This window comes from Elephantulus edwardii, unplaced genomic scaffold (genome assembly GCF_000299155.1).
Source record: "Elephantulus edwardii isolate Elephantulus edwardi_28Jun2011 unplaced genomic scaffold, EleEdw1.0 scaffold00078, whole genome shotgun sequence".
Taxonomy (NCBI): Eukaryota; Metazoa; Chordata; class Mammalia; order Macroscelidea; family Macroscelididae; genus Elephantulus; species Elephantulus edwardii.
The window spans coordinates 3,208,414-3,224,345 of NW_006399828.1; the positions used below are offsets into that span (position 1 = coordinate 3,208,414).

The window sequence follows — 15,932 nt, forward strand, 5'->3', positions numbered from 1 at the left end:
AAAAAATGAGTTTCCAGGGGAGGGGGTGGGCAGGGAGAAAAGTATAACAATGAATGACTGAAACCCTAAGTCTCTGTAAACTTTCATTAAAATGAATAAAAAAAAATTACTTCCTAAAGTCTCATGGCTATCCAGTGACAATGGGTGAATTCACACCACCCAGAACAATTACAGAAAACTGGTAAGTTCTTCCTAAATATATTAGACAATTTTTTTAAAAAAACATAGAGGGCTGAGATACAATGGAAAAAGTAAAAATACCTACAACTTTGCAACATTTAATCATGAATATAAATATTTATAATTATAATCCTAAAAGTTTTTAGTTGTGTTTTGTTCGTGCTTTTTGGTTTTGTTGTTGTTTTTATTTAATTTAAGCCAGTCAAATTCAGCAGTGGGGGTTGTATACCAACTTTAGTTGCACTAATGTTAATAATTTCTCATAACCCACTACCATCAGACCAACCACAACCATAAAGTTTGGTCAATATCTATACCTTAAATATTCTTTATATAATATGCTTTGCTGGTGACGAATTACTGCAAATTTTCTGTTATACTCTTCAAGAACATCTTCTAAATTCTTTAACTTCTTTTCTTTATTTTCTATTTCCTAAAAATTGAAGTAAATAAAAATGAAAAGTTACCAACATACATTTTAAATTCAAAGATAAGTATTTTTACTATGATAGGTTTAAACTTTTTCTAAAAATTCACTAAACTGTTAAATAACTGTATTTTTTAAAATGTAGATTAAGACATACAGAATTAAGTAATACACATAAAAGAGAAGAACTACACAATCCCTTACTCATTGTTGTTATGCAGGAACCAACTCATAGGTGACAGTTTCATCCTATTCTATCATCTATCAAGAAGGAGCACCTGACCTTTTGTTAGCACTCAAGTTCTCCAGTACTGGCCACTGTTGTTGGTAGTTGACATCAGGATGAGGACGACAAATAGCGACCTTATGAACAACAGATCTGAACCCTTTCCTATACTGTGCCATCCTCACACTTTATAACACATTAGAGCCTATCCCAGCAATGTCAAACTGACATAATTGCTCTCCAATAATTTGGAGAAATCACTGACAGCAGACTTTCCCAGTGCAGTAAGTCTCCTAATTTATTGCTGGTAGCAAGAATGTTGACTGTGGATCGAAGTAACATGAAATTGTTGACAACTTCAATATTTTCTCCATCTATCATGATGTCACCTATGAATCCAAGGGTAAAAATCTTTGTTTTCTTGACATTGAGATGCAATCCATATTGAAGGCTGCATACTTCGATCTTCTGTAACAGTGCTTCAAGTCCTCTTCCGGTTCAGCAAGCAAGCTTGTTTATAGCAGGTTACTGATGAGTCTTCCCCTGATCTTGTTGCCACATTCTTCTTCATAGAATTCAGCTTCTCAAATGATTTGCTCAGCATACGGATTAAATAGGTTTGGTAGGATGATACAATTCTGACAGAGTCTTCCTTTTAAACCACGTCATATTCCCTTGTTCTGCTCATGCTGGCCACCAGGCTGCTGCTTTTCTTGTGATTAACAAACAGAAAAGATTAAATCTATTTATGACTCTAAAAAGATCTGCCACACTTCATACTTTTGAATTGCTTTCCTGTAGTCGACAATAAATAAAAATGATTACTTTATTTACAAGCCACTCACCATTTATAGCATAGGAGCTCTGGTGGTACACTGACTAAATGCTGGCTGACTACTAATTAAAAAGTGACAGTTCAAATTATAACCTGCATAACAGAAAAAGAGATCTGGTCATCAGCTTCTGCAGAGTTTCTGGTGTAGAAATTTATAGGGGAGTTCTATTGCCTCACAGGTCACTTTGAATTAGAACTTACACAGCACACAAAAGCAACAACTTGACAGTAATACACTATACTGCAGAGTCACTGTCCCAAAAAGTATTTGCTTACAATGAAATCTTTCAGGAAGCAGCATATGATAAAAGGCTAATAGAGACAAAGGAAGTTCAAGCTGAACTGAAGGCACTGGCAAAAAAATCAGGCCCTAGAAACATTAGTTGACAGTTTCAACTAACAAATGCAGCCTTGGATGTGCTCACCAGTCTAGAGTGTGAGAAAATGTGGAGGATAGTTACCTGGCCAACTGACAGGAAGAGATGCGTATTTGTTCCCGATGACGAGAAATGTGAACCAACAGAATATGGATTATTATTGAAAAATGTACCATGTAATCAAAATACTGCTCAATATCATCCAAAAAAAGACAGAAAAGTACATTAATAAAGAACTGTTAGAAGTTCAAGCTGGGTATAAAAGAGGCGATGGCCCCAGACATATCATTGCTGATGTCAGATGGACTTGGGGGAAAGCTGAGAATACCAGAACATCTATTTATGCTTTTGTGTTTTATTGACTGTGCAAAGGTATTTAACTGTGTTTATTACAATAAACAATGAGAAAACTGGGAATCTCAGATTAATTATGCTGCCATGAAACCTATACCCACACCAAGAAGATGTAGTCTGAACAGAGCAAGAGAACACTATATGGTTTAAAATCAAAAAGTGTGTGAGGGCAGTACTCTTTCTTCATATATCTATTCAATCTGTATGTTGGGCAAATAATGAGAAGCTTGACTTCATAAGGAATAATGTGGTATCAAGATCAGAGGAAGACTCATCAACAATCTGAGTTATACTGATGATACAACTTTATCTTGCTAGATAGAAAAAAGATTGAAATTATCAATAATTTCATTTTACTTAATCCACAAAAAAATTTTGGTAGTAGCAATCAAGAAACAAAAAATGCAGTGTGGGAAAGTCTGCTCTCAAGGACCTCTTCAAAGTACTAAGGAGCAATAATATCAATAGAAAGAGTAAGGTGTGTCTGAATCAGGCCATAATCTTTTCAAGCACTTGCTATGCATCTGAGAGCTGGACTATAATAAGGATCACAAAAGGAGAATCAATGCTTTTCAGTTATGGTGCTAAATTAGATAAGTGACTATGCCATTTTATTATTGTCATTATGGGCCATCGAGTCACCTGCAATGGCACTTAATAACATAAACATAGAGAGAGATCAGTTGGCCCAGTAGACAGAAAGCAATGCTACCAAGCCAAAGGTAGGTGACTTTTAATCCGTGGCCCTTGGGCCTGTCCTTCATTGTTTTTGTTCAAACATTCCTCTAGGTAGTATAGCCCTGGTGTGTCCACTTGCCGTACAGCTACAGCAGTAACTTGTAGTTGCTGTGAAGCTGAACACTGTGACACTGATGTGTCAAATGCGATAATGGTTGGTTACCCAATGCAGACAGTGTGGGGTGGAGCTTCCTTATTAAAACAAGCTTGGAAGCAGGAGTGGCATCCACTTCCGTAATAGCTTGCCTCCAGAAACCCTATGAACCTGGAGAGAGGATGAAAGACACATAACTGTTGAGGACTCTCCTTCACAGGGTCACTATGAGTCACCTGCAACTCGACAGAACTTAACAAAAACAATAACAATCATCCTTACCTAGTCATTGTGCAGCTCTCTGATGTACAACAAGTGATTACAAAGACCACGGTCTGTATCACAGACTGACAAAAACCCCAAACATTTATGTCTTGGAGAAAGTTTAGTAAGTGTGATCCTTAGAGACAAGGATGGCAAAGATCCATCTCACATACTTTGGGCATGTTACAAGGGAAGACCATCAGTAAGATGGATTGACACAGTGATTGTGGCAATTGGTTCACGTATGTTACAGAAGATAAGGATGGCACAAGATTGGTCAAATTTCAGGTCTGTTATGCATAGAGTTGCTGTGAATCATACTTGGCTGTATGACAAGTAACAACACAACACAATGGCCAAGTGGAAGAAGCTGTGCTGTCAACCCAAAGGCAAGTGGTTCAAATCCACCAGCTGCTCTTCAAGGGGGAAAGTTGGGCAGTCTCTTCCTATGTGATTTACAGACACTGAAATCCACTCAAAGGTCAGCTATGAGAAATCATCAATTATATATTTCACATGACTGTCAAATACCATTAACAAATGTGTGTGAGCATGCCTCTCATGCAATCAAGTGGAATACATGGATTTATTTGTAGGGTTCCTTCTAACTTCAAAATTCAGTAGAAATATCTCTTACTATTGTGCAAGCGCAAATAAAAACTAAATTCTGAAACATATCAGTGGGTCTTTTCTATTTAAATTTAGAGTACCTGTAAGAGATGTATTAAATATTCATTCTGAGAATTAATGATATTCGCACTAGATGGTGCTATCCCTTCAGGTAAGTCCATCCCTTTGAAAACAACATTTGATCCTTCTGACTGTCGTAAAAGATTAGTCTCTTTATCAAGATGATCTATCTGTAACAATACAGGGAAGACAATTATCACATTTTTGCAACCAGAGACAAATTTAAAAGCAGTACATTTGTTTCATGTCTTGATTTTTTTTCTCTCCTCTCTACTGACTATTTTTAAAAGAAGATGGCTCTAATGGCTGAATAATAAGAAGTTGCGCTGCCAACCCAAACAGAGTTCAAGTCCACCAGCTGCTCCACGGGACAAAGATGAGCAATCTCACATGTAATTCACAGCCTCTGAAAATCCAATAGAGTGTTTACTATCAGTACATAGGTATGTACTGAATGCCCTGCAAAGAATTCACTAAACAATATTTGAATTTCTAAGAAATAATATCTAAAGATCTAAAATTTCTGTATTCTTTTTTAGTAAGGAATTAGGGTTTTTTTCCTGTTTAACTGCATTAACAATATATAGGTATTTTCGTAAAGCTAAAAGAATTAGTCCAATGAACATTTTCTCATAAATTTACCAGTTTTTAAGTTTGATACTGAACTTAAATTCTTACGTGTAATATTTCCTTTTTAGTAGTAAAATTTTCCATTTCTTCCTCTTTTTCTTTTGTGATTTTTTAATTTTATTTTATTCAGGTTTACTCACAAAATTTGTAAACATTGTTTTTCACACTGGTCTTTCCTATTTCCTTTACCCACACAGCCCTCTACTCATCAAATTGTGTAACCCTATGATTTTTATATTAATTAAAGTTTACAGAAAAGTTGGATTTTCATTCATTCATTATTGCACATTTTCCTCCCTATCCACCCTACTTCATTTAAAAAAAAAATCACTTATTATTGCATAATTTCCTCCCTTCTTCACTCCCCCAGTCTACTTTGCTATGCCCCTCTTAATCTGGATTGTTGTCATACAAATAATGCCTAATCATATATTCCTTTTAAATAGTCCATTCCTCCATCTATTCCAATGCAGTATTCCTTATTTATCCCCTCTTTTATTACTTTTCCCCCACCCCCACGTCAGTCCAGTTTTATAACAGTGGTGTTATATAGTATTTGTACTTTTGTGACTGAGATATTTCATTTCCCATAATGTCCTCCAGGGTCACCCATATTGTGTATATTCTATGAGTTCCTTATGTTTCAGAGGAGCAAACAAAAATGCTGACAAGGCTGTGGTGAGAGTAGAACCCTTATTCACAGTTGGTGAGTGTGTAAAATGGTGCAACCACTATGGAAGGCAGTACAGTGTTTTCTTGAAAGTTGGAAATTGATGACTAAAATTTTCACCTTTAAATTTGCTTTAGCCAGCTGCTGTGAATAGTTTATAGCCTCCTTCCTTGCTTCCCTGAGTTCTTGTCTTAATTCTTCATTTCTTCCAGTAAGTTGATCAACTTGGGCTTTCAAATGAAGATTTGCATCAAAGATTCCTTCTGTATTCTTTGATTCTATAGCCTAATGCATTCAGATTATAGGAAAGAGACATGAGAGGAAAATAAGATCGACCTTTAAATAAAACCAACATTTAAGCATTTATTACTCTAAGTGCTATATATAATAACAAAATAAACTAATTTAATTTCTTATTAAATTAAACTTCTAAAAATTAATTTCCTTTATAAAATGCCATCCATTCATGTATAGGGAGTTCTGGTGGCCTACTGGCAAGAAGCTACGCTGTAATCCTGAAGGCGTGTAGTTCAAATGCACTGTCTGCTCAACTGGAGAAGGATGGGCAATCTCCTCCTGTGCAATTAACTGCTTCTGAAAACTTGCCAGGTCAGCTAAGGGTCAGATCCAACTTGACAGTATACAACAGCGAGCTACACAGATCAATAATCAAGGTCTATGACTGAATCTTTTTAAAAAACAACCAAAAGAACAATCAAGTGATGCTCTGCAACAGGAAAATCTATTTTAAAAGAATTGTCAAAATTGTATAAATGCAAATGTCATTTTGAGTCTAAGGTGTATGGGCCAAGCTAGAATGGTTATTCTAATTAAGTCACATGAATACAAAGTTGTACAGTGCAAACAAAGAAAAGAACTGATGCATTAAAATTGTGTTACTGGTGAAGAATACAAAGTGTCAACCTGCAAATTAGTATCAGAATAAATACAATCTAAGTGTTGCTTCAAAGTAAAGACTCACCTACTTAAAAATCTCATCTGAAAAGGTACATTGCTAGAAAAGAACATCATGTTTGGCAAAATAGTGGGGCAATAAAAACATACCAAAAATCAGAAAGACGAACATTATTGGTTTTTGTTTTGTTATTCAAAAGGTTGCCATGAATCACAGTTAAGGGTGGCAATTTACAAGACCATAACAATTTCATTATTAACTATTAAACATTAAACAATCTCTGTTGTTATTGTCTGCTTTGAGTAGGAAAGAACCCATTATTGATTCTCTAGCAGGTTATCAGAGGCAATAAAGTACAAGAGAAGAGGCTGACCATCCCTCTCCCACAGAGCAGCAGGTGGATTTGGATCAGACTGTGAGGAGGACCAGACACCATTATTGGAAGTCCAGCCTACACGCAGGTGGGTTTTGGGGTTATTGAAAGTTCAGCCTGCAAACAGGTAACTTTCTAGTTTAATAATGAAAGCGAAACTTTTGTCCTTTGTCCCAAATGCGGGCTGGAAACTTGGAGGTCTCTCTTCCTGTAATGAATACATCTTAGTCATCTCGGTCCCCTAACTCCTTTGATGTGAAAAGCCACATCTATCATAAGGAACAGTGTGTGCACTCTCCCATACTCAATTGTTTCTGTACCCACCTTTTATGATTCTATGAGAAATGAGATCACTGTTTAGACCCCTATAAAATTAAAGCAATACAGACCCATGGGGCTTCAGTTTTTTGTCTCATCTGTGTGTTGTGTCTTTTTTGCTGCAGTCCTGTTTTGTCTTCTGTGTGTGTTTGTCTTTTTATGTTCATTTCTTCCAGGCATTGTGTAAAGGGTTGTGGTTTGCAACAGATTGTGTGTCTTTGGGATTGCAGTGCAGCTTCTTACCTTTAGACCACTAGAAGACTGGTAAATTATAAAAACAACTACATAGAAATAAGATAACTAAGTTTAAATCTAAATACTAGCTAAGCAATTAGCTTATGTTCATCATCTCTTAGTTTCCTTATCTTTAAAGAAGGGCTAACTGACATAAGAATAAGGTCAGTAAAGGGTGGAAAATGAAGTTGAATGTAGAAGATTATTTAAAGGTTTGTGTGTTAAGGTTTTTACTGGTTTAACTTTATGAATATTGTTTCTACTTCTCCCATACAGTAGCAGTTAAGTTATACTACAGAAATTAAGGTTTTTGTTGATTTAACTTAAGAAATATTGCTGCCTCTTATGCTTCTTCTATGTAATAATGTTAATATATGTTGCAAAAGTGAATTCTGGACATTATATTAGGATATACTAAAGATTATAGAAAGCCTATAAGCCATCTTTGGCCAGTTATTCAACTGGATATGCTAAAAGGGAAAATCTGCCCTGAAAAATGCTTGCTTAAAATAGTAGAATTTGGTAGAGTGTGTGAGGCTTAGTTTAGAGGAAATATTAAGTTCCACCCAATACTCTCATGGAGATTTGCTTTTGAATGGATTTGTACACTCACTTTGGACTCTTGACTCACTTCGGGATTTACATTTGAAAGAAAGATAAGCAGGATAAAAGAAAAACAAAGACTTTTAAAAACGGAAAACAGTCTTTTGACTTCCAATGAACTGAAAGAATGAAAAGCTGGTGCTCATCAGTGTTTTTCTTGGACTTGAATTAAAAGGGAGTTGGCAAGTATGCTCTCTTATGATGGTGACCTGAATCCAACAGAGTGGCAGACATGCAGCAATGAAGAGACAGGCCAAGTTTGGGTGTGTTCCATCATCACTATCTACCTAGCAAACACAGATATATGGATAAACAAAGAAGGGTCGCTGGCCTGAGGAGTCAAGAGCACCCCTGAATTGTTTACCTGGCCCCATATGGGGGCTAAGGCTGAGTGAAAGGACAAGGCTATCTGGAACACAGGATGAAGGGCAGACCCTGAGTTTGAGGATGATAATCATTTGAACCTAGCCATGAGTGGCAGGGGATAAGTTAGCTGACTAAACCCAAAGAGATGAAGAGAAGTTCCATGCTGTGAGCTAGTGTTTACTTTTGCAACCTTATGGCTTGCTCTTGACTAGACTTTAATTATGGATGCACATGCTGTAAGTTCTAATTGGAACAAAAAATTCTTCAAAGAAAGGAGCATGCTTGTTTTTATAGTAAATATAATGGTTTGATGTGGTGGTGTTTTTCCATGCTGTCAGTCAAATAAGGCTCAAAGAGAATAACAGATCTGAAGCCTATCTTATCTTGTATTATCTTTATAATCTTTGACACCCTCAAGCCCATTGCTGAAGTCACTGTGTCAATCTATCTGGTTAAGGGTTTTCTTCTCCATCATTCCTCCACCTTTCCAAGCAAGATGTTCCTTTTAAAGAAAAGCGGCTCCTGACAACATGCCCAAAGTATGTTAGATGAAGCTTTGCTACTCTTGCCTCCAAGGAGTACTCTGGCTGATGGACAAATCAGAAACTAGCTATCTAAAATGGAGATTAAAACATGAAGTGACTAGATTATATACTTTCATAAATACAGATATTAGTAAAAATTTGAAGGTTAATGACTAGAAAGGCCAGGAGGTAGTTTGTGGTGTCAAAGTTTTATTGTTCAAAATGTTTTTTTCCTAGCCAATGGCTTTGACTTTGCCAGTAGATGGGCGGGAATATATGAATAGGGTGTGTTATTCTTGCCATTAAATTGAGCCAATTCAGCTGCAGATTTTTAGAATCTGAATGCCAGCAGAGAATGCACTAAAGGTGCATCCTTTTGGTGGCTGAGATTCTTATGCCAATCAGACCTACAGGAGAGCAGCAGCAGCCACTGCAGAGAACCAGAGATCTGAAGTGGACGGGAGCTGATCTTGGGACTGCTATACAAAAGAATCAAAGCTAGAGGCCTTCACCCAAGTTTGCTGAAGGAATAGGGTTAGGCTGAGAGAAGATGTCAGAATCGGCAGTACTAAGAACTCTGTGACACTGGCCCAAAGCCATGAGGCTGAAGGGCATGTGAGCACACTTTATAAACTGTCCTGAGAAATTATATCTTATTGCCAACTGAAATTTTATCCTGTTAATTTACTAAACACTATAAGGGGGGGACAGGGGGCAAATTTTAACTGTTCATTTCATAGTGTTGTTCTAAAGTCCAAATGAAAAAGTTTATATATAAATCAACTGAAACCATGAAGCATTAATGTAAAATAAAGAAATAGATGTTACTACACTTAATTAAGTGAATTTTTCAGTGCCTCTTCTCTTACACAGCTTGTTAATATCTAATAACAAAGGTAAAATATATTGTTTTTCCAAGTCTAAATAAGAAAATATTTTAAGTCAAATACTAAAATACTGTCCAGCAATGTTATACATAGTACACATATTCTCATGTATACTTTTACAAAATACATATAAATAGGAGTAATTAGACTTCAGAAAAATTATGGAACAAATCTGTTAAATGCAAAGTAAATTTCAGAAATGTAAAACTAGACAAAGAAGATAAAATGTGATAATTAATTATAATCTTTCACTCAGTCATGGTTTTATAAAAAAAATAAGCCTTTACCCTCAGAAGATTAATGTAAACCCTGAGAAATAATATTTTAATTCAAAGCAGGTATCAGGAAGGAAGGTAAAAAAATGGGAAATATATAATGAATATGGTAGTCTAGTTGATTGTCTTGCTAAGAAATAGAACTATATTGCTTATAGTATCTCTTGATAATATGAAAGCTAGCAATTCAATTAGGTGGTGACTGAAGGCATGAGGAAATGTCACAGCATTAAATAGTAAGTGTAGGTGCATAATTCAGAATTATTTAAAGTGCAATGAATTTTAAAGATTTATTAAAGGAGGTACTGCTGTGTCATTCATTAGTTTCCACAGATAACAATGGAATAAGAATGAAAACTCAGGGTAAAAGCAGATGAAACTCAAAAGAAGCAGGTTCCAGGCAAGGTCAGAGGCTGCTAAGAGAAACAGAAGCTTATGTTTCTGGGGCTCATTATTTTGTTTTTATTAGGTCACTTGAGGAACACAGTATCAGTAGCAGGTAGCATCTCAGCTAAAGATATTCACACAGAAAGGCATGACATACTTTTTGGTATTCCAAATAAAGACTAAAATGAATAACTAACCAGAGGAGAAGAAAGTCAAAAGAAGAGATATAAAGGGCCATCGAACATTTGATATATTTTGACAGATTTCTTTTGCATTGTGATGTTTTAAACATACTAGTATCACTTTCCTGGGCTAAATAATTATGATATCATTAAAGAAATACTTAACTATAAATTATCTAATCATAATAACTTTTTAAAACTCCAATGCCTAAAAACATAAGAATATTTTTAAAGTGCTTAAAAAATAAAAATACTCATTAAAAACAAACAATACTTACATTAACCAGCCGTTCAAGACTAGGGATAATTAAAGATGTTTCTCCTCCTTTAACATCAAGATCTTTCTGCATTTCTTTGATAGCCTGTAAAATTTCTTTCATACCTTCTTCAAGTTGTTTGTTTTCTTCAGCTAATTCTCTTACTGTAATCACATATTTATTTATCATTTATGGAACAGAACTTTTATTAATTTACACTACTCTATATAAAGAATATTTCAAATATGGAGGTTGCTAAATAGCCATTTGGAAATTCTAAATATTTTTTAAAGTTTTAAAAATTAAAATGTAAATATATTTTGTTCAGTGTCAAATTAAGTGATACAGTTAGTTAATTTACATGCTATTAAGTAACATACTATTTTATACCTGAGGAAAAAAAATCATAACCATACTTTTGCTTTACCTTAAAGTAGACATTATGGAAAAACATTTTGAATTCTGTTTTCTAACTTTATTTCATTAAGTAATTGTCTTATACATTCTGTATAAAAATTTAGTTTCAAAAATTGCATGACAATGAAAACTGTCAGGTAAACAAATCAACAAAAGAAAATTAATATTATATCTGATGATGGTAAAAAAGTATGAAACAGAATAGTGAATGCAAGTCTTTTCAGAACTATAATTTCAAGCAAATGAGAATATTTTCTTCACTGTACAAAGAAATAATAAAAATAGCAACTCACTTTTATTCTGAAATTTGGTGATAACAGTTTTACTTTTTTCCAAATCTCTTTCCTTTTCAATTAGTTCTCTTGAAAGAATTTCATTCTGAACAAAAAACAAAACACAAATTGATCGTCTTTCTCCAAAATAGTGCAACAGTGTATGAATTTCAAGTTAAGAAAAGATCAATTGAGGCAAAACAAAAGGAAAGGATAGAGAAATGGTAGCAGTAAAAAAAGTAAAATAAAAGTTAAGAACAAAATTGACGGTGCTCTTCTTCTCACTATCTTCCCACCCCTGGCAAAAGGCAAACAAATATAATGAAGCCTTGTTTGTTTTGTTAGGTGTTTTATACTACAAAAATCTTTCAATTGTCTAGCTTTATACTACCTGTTCTGCCTGGCTGCTATGTCGTTCAATTTCTATTTCTGCACTTCTATTCTGTGCTTCTTTGATCAATAAATCTTGTGCTATGATTTCATTCTAAAAAAATATTTAACAAAATTTGTCAAGTTAATAACTTTATATCAAATGTGTTAAATTTATAGATTTATAGAAATAGAATGTCTATATAGAAATTAGTGCTAATATACAAAAATTTCTTACTATAATTGTTAAAGAACATTGCTAGAGATCTTATAAAAAGCAACAAGAGGAATGTAAGGTGGAGGAAAGCTCACCTGAAACCTAAGACACACTAGTTCCCTCTTCAGCCGTTCTATAAGGTTGTCAAGGGGATCTATCTGAGAGAGTTCTGATTGTGCAGGAGCAGTCACAGGGTCTGGGAGATTAATTCTGGGTTACTTTTTAAACTCTTTGTGTGTATGTTTGTTTTTTCCTTACATCTTCTTTCAAACTGTTATCTGCATCTTCTATTTGGGTGTGAATCTGCTCATCATCTTCTGATGCTGCCACCTATGATTTACCAGTGTCAGGGCTAATATCGTGAATTTGTTGACAAAAGACTGCAGATTTTTGCTTAAGTGATAACCTCTGCATCAAGTCCGAAGCTTGAGTTAAAGCTTGAACAAAATCTCTGTTTTGTATGATTAGTCCTCTCTAGTGCCTGCTGACCTCTGGACACATTTTTCAGACCATCATCAGAAAATGAGCACAAAAAGTCATTCATCTCTTCATATAACTATATAACCTTTTTACTAAGGTTACTGACTGGTGATTCTAAATCGCTTAAAGATTACAGACATACTGATTTTAAGATCTCCATTACTGTAATAATTTCTGAAGTTGAATTATTAGCATCTTTTACTTGCATGGAAGAGGACTGTCTACTTAAAGATGCAAAACCATCCACTCCACTTTCTACACTATGATGAATTTCAGGTAAAATTCTGGATAACGATCCTATGACCATGTTCTCTTCGATCTCCTTCTGATCTGCATATGGAATATTGAATGGTGACCTTTCATGTAGCAGGTTTTTTATAATCTGAACTTCTAATCTCTATTTAGAATAAATAATGTCTCATTAATCCTTAGGCTATTGAAAATAGCATTTTTTTTACCATTTACATAACAACTATTTAAAATAAACAAACAAAAAAAAACCCCAATACCCTAGATGTTCAAAATGAGGCAATGAAGGGGAAAAGGAAAGCACTAGTAACACTTTATCATCCTCACAAGAGCAATACTTTACTACTTACCTTAGATTGAGTTTCACTGATATTTTTGAGGCTCATAAAATCCAATTTTCTTTCTTCCACGTTCTCTTGATAAAAATTTTCCGTTTGATTCAGGGCCTCCACTGTTAATCCTGCAGATAAAAGAAACAACAAATTGAAAACTGTAAAAACAGAATCTTCCATTGTACGAGCACTTTAATTCTTAAAAACTTGAGTTAGGTTATAGCACAAACAAAAGTAAAATTTGTTTCAAAGACCCTGAACCACATAATAGCCTATTATTAGAATCTTCTCATCTTTATCAGTTTTATTAATATTGAAATATCATTTTTCCATCACTGTTTGCCCATTCTAGATTAAGAATATTGTGTTTTTGTGTTTCACTGAGTGAGAACTGACTCATAACTGACCCTCCAGTAGGTTTTCAGAGGCAATGCATTGCACAGAAGGAGACTGCCCATCCTTCTCCCATGGAGCCGCTAGTGGATTTGAACTACATTCCTTTAGGACTGCAGTGCCTCTTCTCAATGCTATTAAGTAAATTCAGAGTCATAATGCTTTCCATGGAATTTCTGAGGCTGTAAATCTTTAAAGGTAAGAATGACCATCCTCTCCCATGAAGAATTTGGTAGACTCAAACACTGACCTTTAGCAGAATGTCAGGTAACAAACCAGAAATGCCCCATAAAAGCAAAAATGGTGAGACTTTGTCTCACGTACTTTGGGTATATTATCAGGAGGACCCAGTCACTGGGGACATAGCTTAGAAGAGTGGATAGTCAGTGAAAAGAAGACCCTCAATGATACAGGCTGAGACAGTGACTACAACAATGTGCTTAGTCACAGTAGAAATGACAAGAATGGTACATGATCAGGCACAGTTTTATTTTGTTATATATCACATTGCTTTTAGTTGGAACCAATTCGATGGCACCCAACTCAACAATAAATCTGTCAAAAGGACAAACACAGAAAAGGTAGACAAAGCTTATTAATGTACTAATCAATTACGAAGATTAGCTCTACAAAGATTTCACTGACAGGTTTCAGTAGAGCTTCCAGACTAAGGCAAGATAGAAGGCACAGATGGTCATTCACCTCTGAAAGAACAGATCCCCAAAAATACTACTGTCTGATGCAGTGGTAGCAGATTAAGCCCTAAGGATAGACGGCATTCAGAATGCTACACATAGCTCAGATTATAAGGATGGTACAGGACTGCGCTAGGTTTTGAGCTGTTAAACATACAAAGAATTACATTCTATTTGACAGCACATAACTTCAACAATGGCACAACAAAACACTGTTGATGGACTTAGACTAAGTTTAAAAGCATTCCTTCCTTCATTTCCTGAATACAAAATAGTCCATCACACATCAAAAGAAGCATTTCCTTTGCTTTCTTTACTTTTTAACAAAAAGCACCATTTCAAAATGGAAACTATAAAATTTAACCAGTTTTTATTCTTATACAAGTAAGATAAACTGGAAAAAAAGATACATCTATTTTTTTATACAGTGAAACACTGTCACTTAGTAAAGGGCAATTTTCCAAAAAAAATTTCAATAGATATCCCTTAGAAAATGGAAAATATGAAAAATTAAGTAACTCCTCTTTCTCTGTATATATGTAATAGGAGCTCTAGTGGAAGGTAGCAGGGAGTTTTGATGGCAACTCAGACATGCAACTGAAATCATACAAGCCTCTGACAAGCTGCAAAAGGTCAGTTATGAGTTAGTTTTGACTCAGTGGCATATAACAACAACAACAACAACTATATTTATGTTCATGTAAAGATTATTACTAAACTTTTATCATTATTACTCATAACATATTTTTCAGGGATGCCTAGAAATTTATGGAGATTATAATAAACTTTCCAAAAACCTAAAATTGTAAGATACATCTTTTATTTTGTTCTTTCACTGTTTTGAATTCAGGATTGAAGTCAGTAACATTTACACACATACTCTTCATAGTTGTAGCTGTTAAGTACTGCTGCGTGGAACCAACTCAATAGTTGATTCTATAGCAGGATTTCAGAGACAGTAAATCATGTAGAAGGAGACTGTCCATCTTTCTTCCACCAAATAGCTGGTGGATTTGAACTACATGACATCAGATTAGAAGCATAGCTCTATCCACATCTCACTCCATACACAAAAACCAACTCCAAGTGGATCAAGAACCTAAGACTAAAACCAAGGATTATAAATGTCATTACAGAAAAGCTTGGAAGACTTCTAGAAGCCCTAATCTACAACATAAACAGGCTTCCAAGTATCCTGAAAAACCTACAACCAGGAGAGGATAAAATAGATGAATGGCACCTTCTAAGAATAAAATCCCTTCGCACATCTAAAAACTTCTCCAACAGGGTAGAAAGGGAAGCCATAGACTAGAAAAAAAATACTTTGCAATGACATGTCTGTTGTTGTTGTTGTTGTTGTTATGTGCCGTCGAGTCATTTGCGACTCATAGCGACATTATGTACAACAGCCTTAAACTCTGCTCTATCCTGTGACAATCGCACTGCCTCTGACACACCCATCCTGATTTCCCATCACTGTATCAATCCACCTCATAGAGGGTCTTCCCCTCCTGTGCTGTCCCTCCATCCTACCAAGAATATGTCCCTCTCCAAGGACCTGTCTCTCCTGACAACATGTCCAAAGTATCTTAGACGAAGCCCCAGAATCCTTGATTCCAAGGAAAAGACTGGTTTAACCCTCTCTGGGATGAATCTGTTTGTTTTCTTGGCAGTCCATGGTACATTCAACACTCTTCTCCA

At 35.1% G+C, this 15,932-nt stretch overlaps 1 protein-coding gene across 1 annotated transcript in view; it reads right to left on the bottom strand.

Annotated features, from left to right (window-relative positions):
- Positions 1-15,932, bottom strand: part of CEP290 (centrosomal protein 290kDa) — a 170,968-nt gene that overhangs the window by 117,047 nt on the left and 37,989 nt on the right. Inside the window, exons 17-22 of the mRNA XM_006889524.1 lie at positions 13,162-13,271; positions 11,518-11,602; positions 10,829-10,971; positions 5,606-5,770; positions 4,206-4,355; positions 498-613 (exon numbers count right to left, since the gene is read on the bottom strand). Coding sequence (XP_006889586.1) covers positions 498-613; positions 4,206-4,355; positions 5,606-5,770; positions 10,829-10,971; positions 11,518-11,602; positions 13,162-13,271 — 769 coding nt within the window. The remainder of the gene's footprint in view (positions 1-497; positions 614-4,205; positions 4,356-5,605; positions 5,771-10,828; positions 10,972-11,517; positions 11,603-13,161; positions 13,272-15,932) is intronic.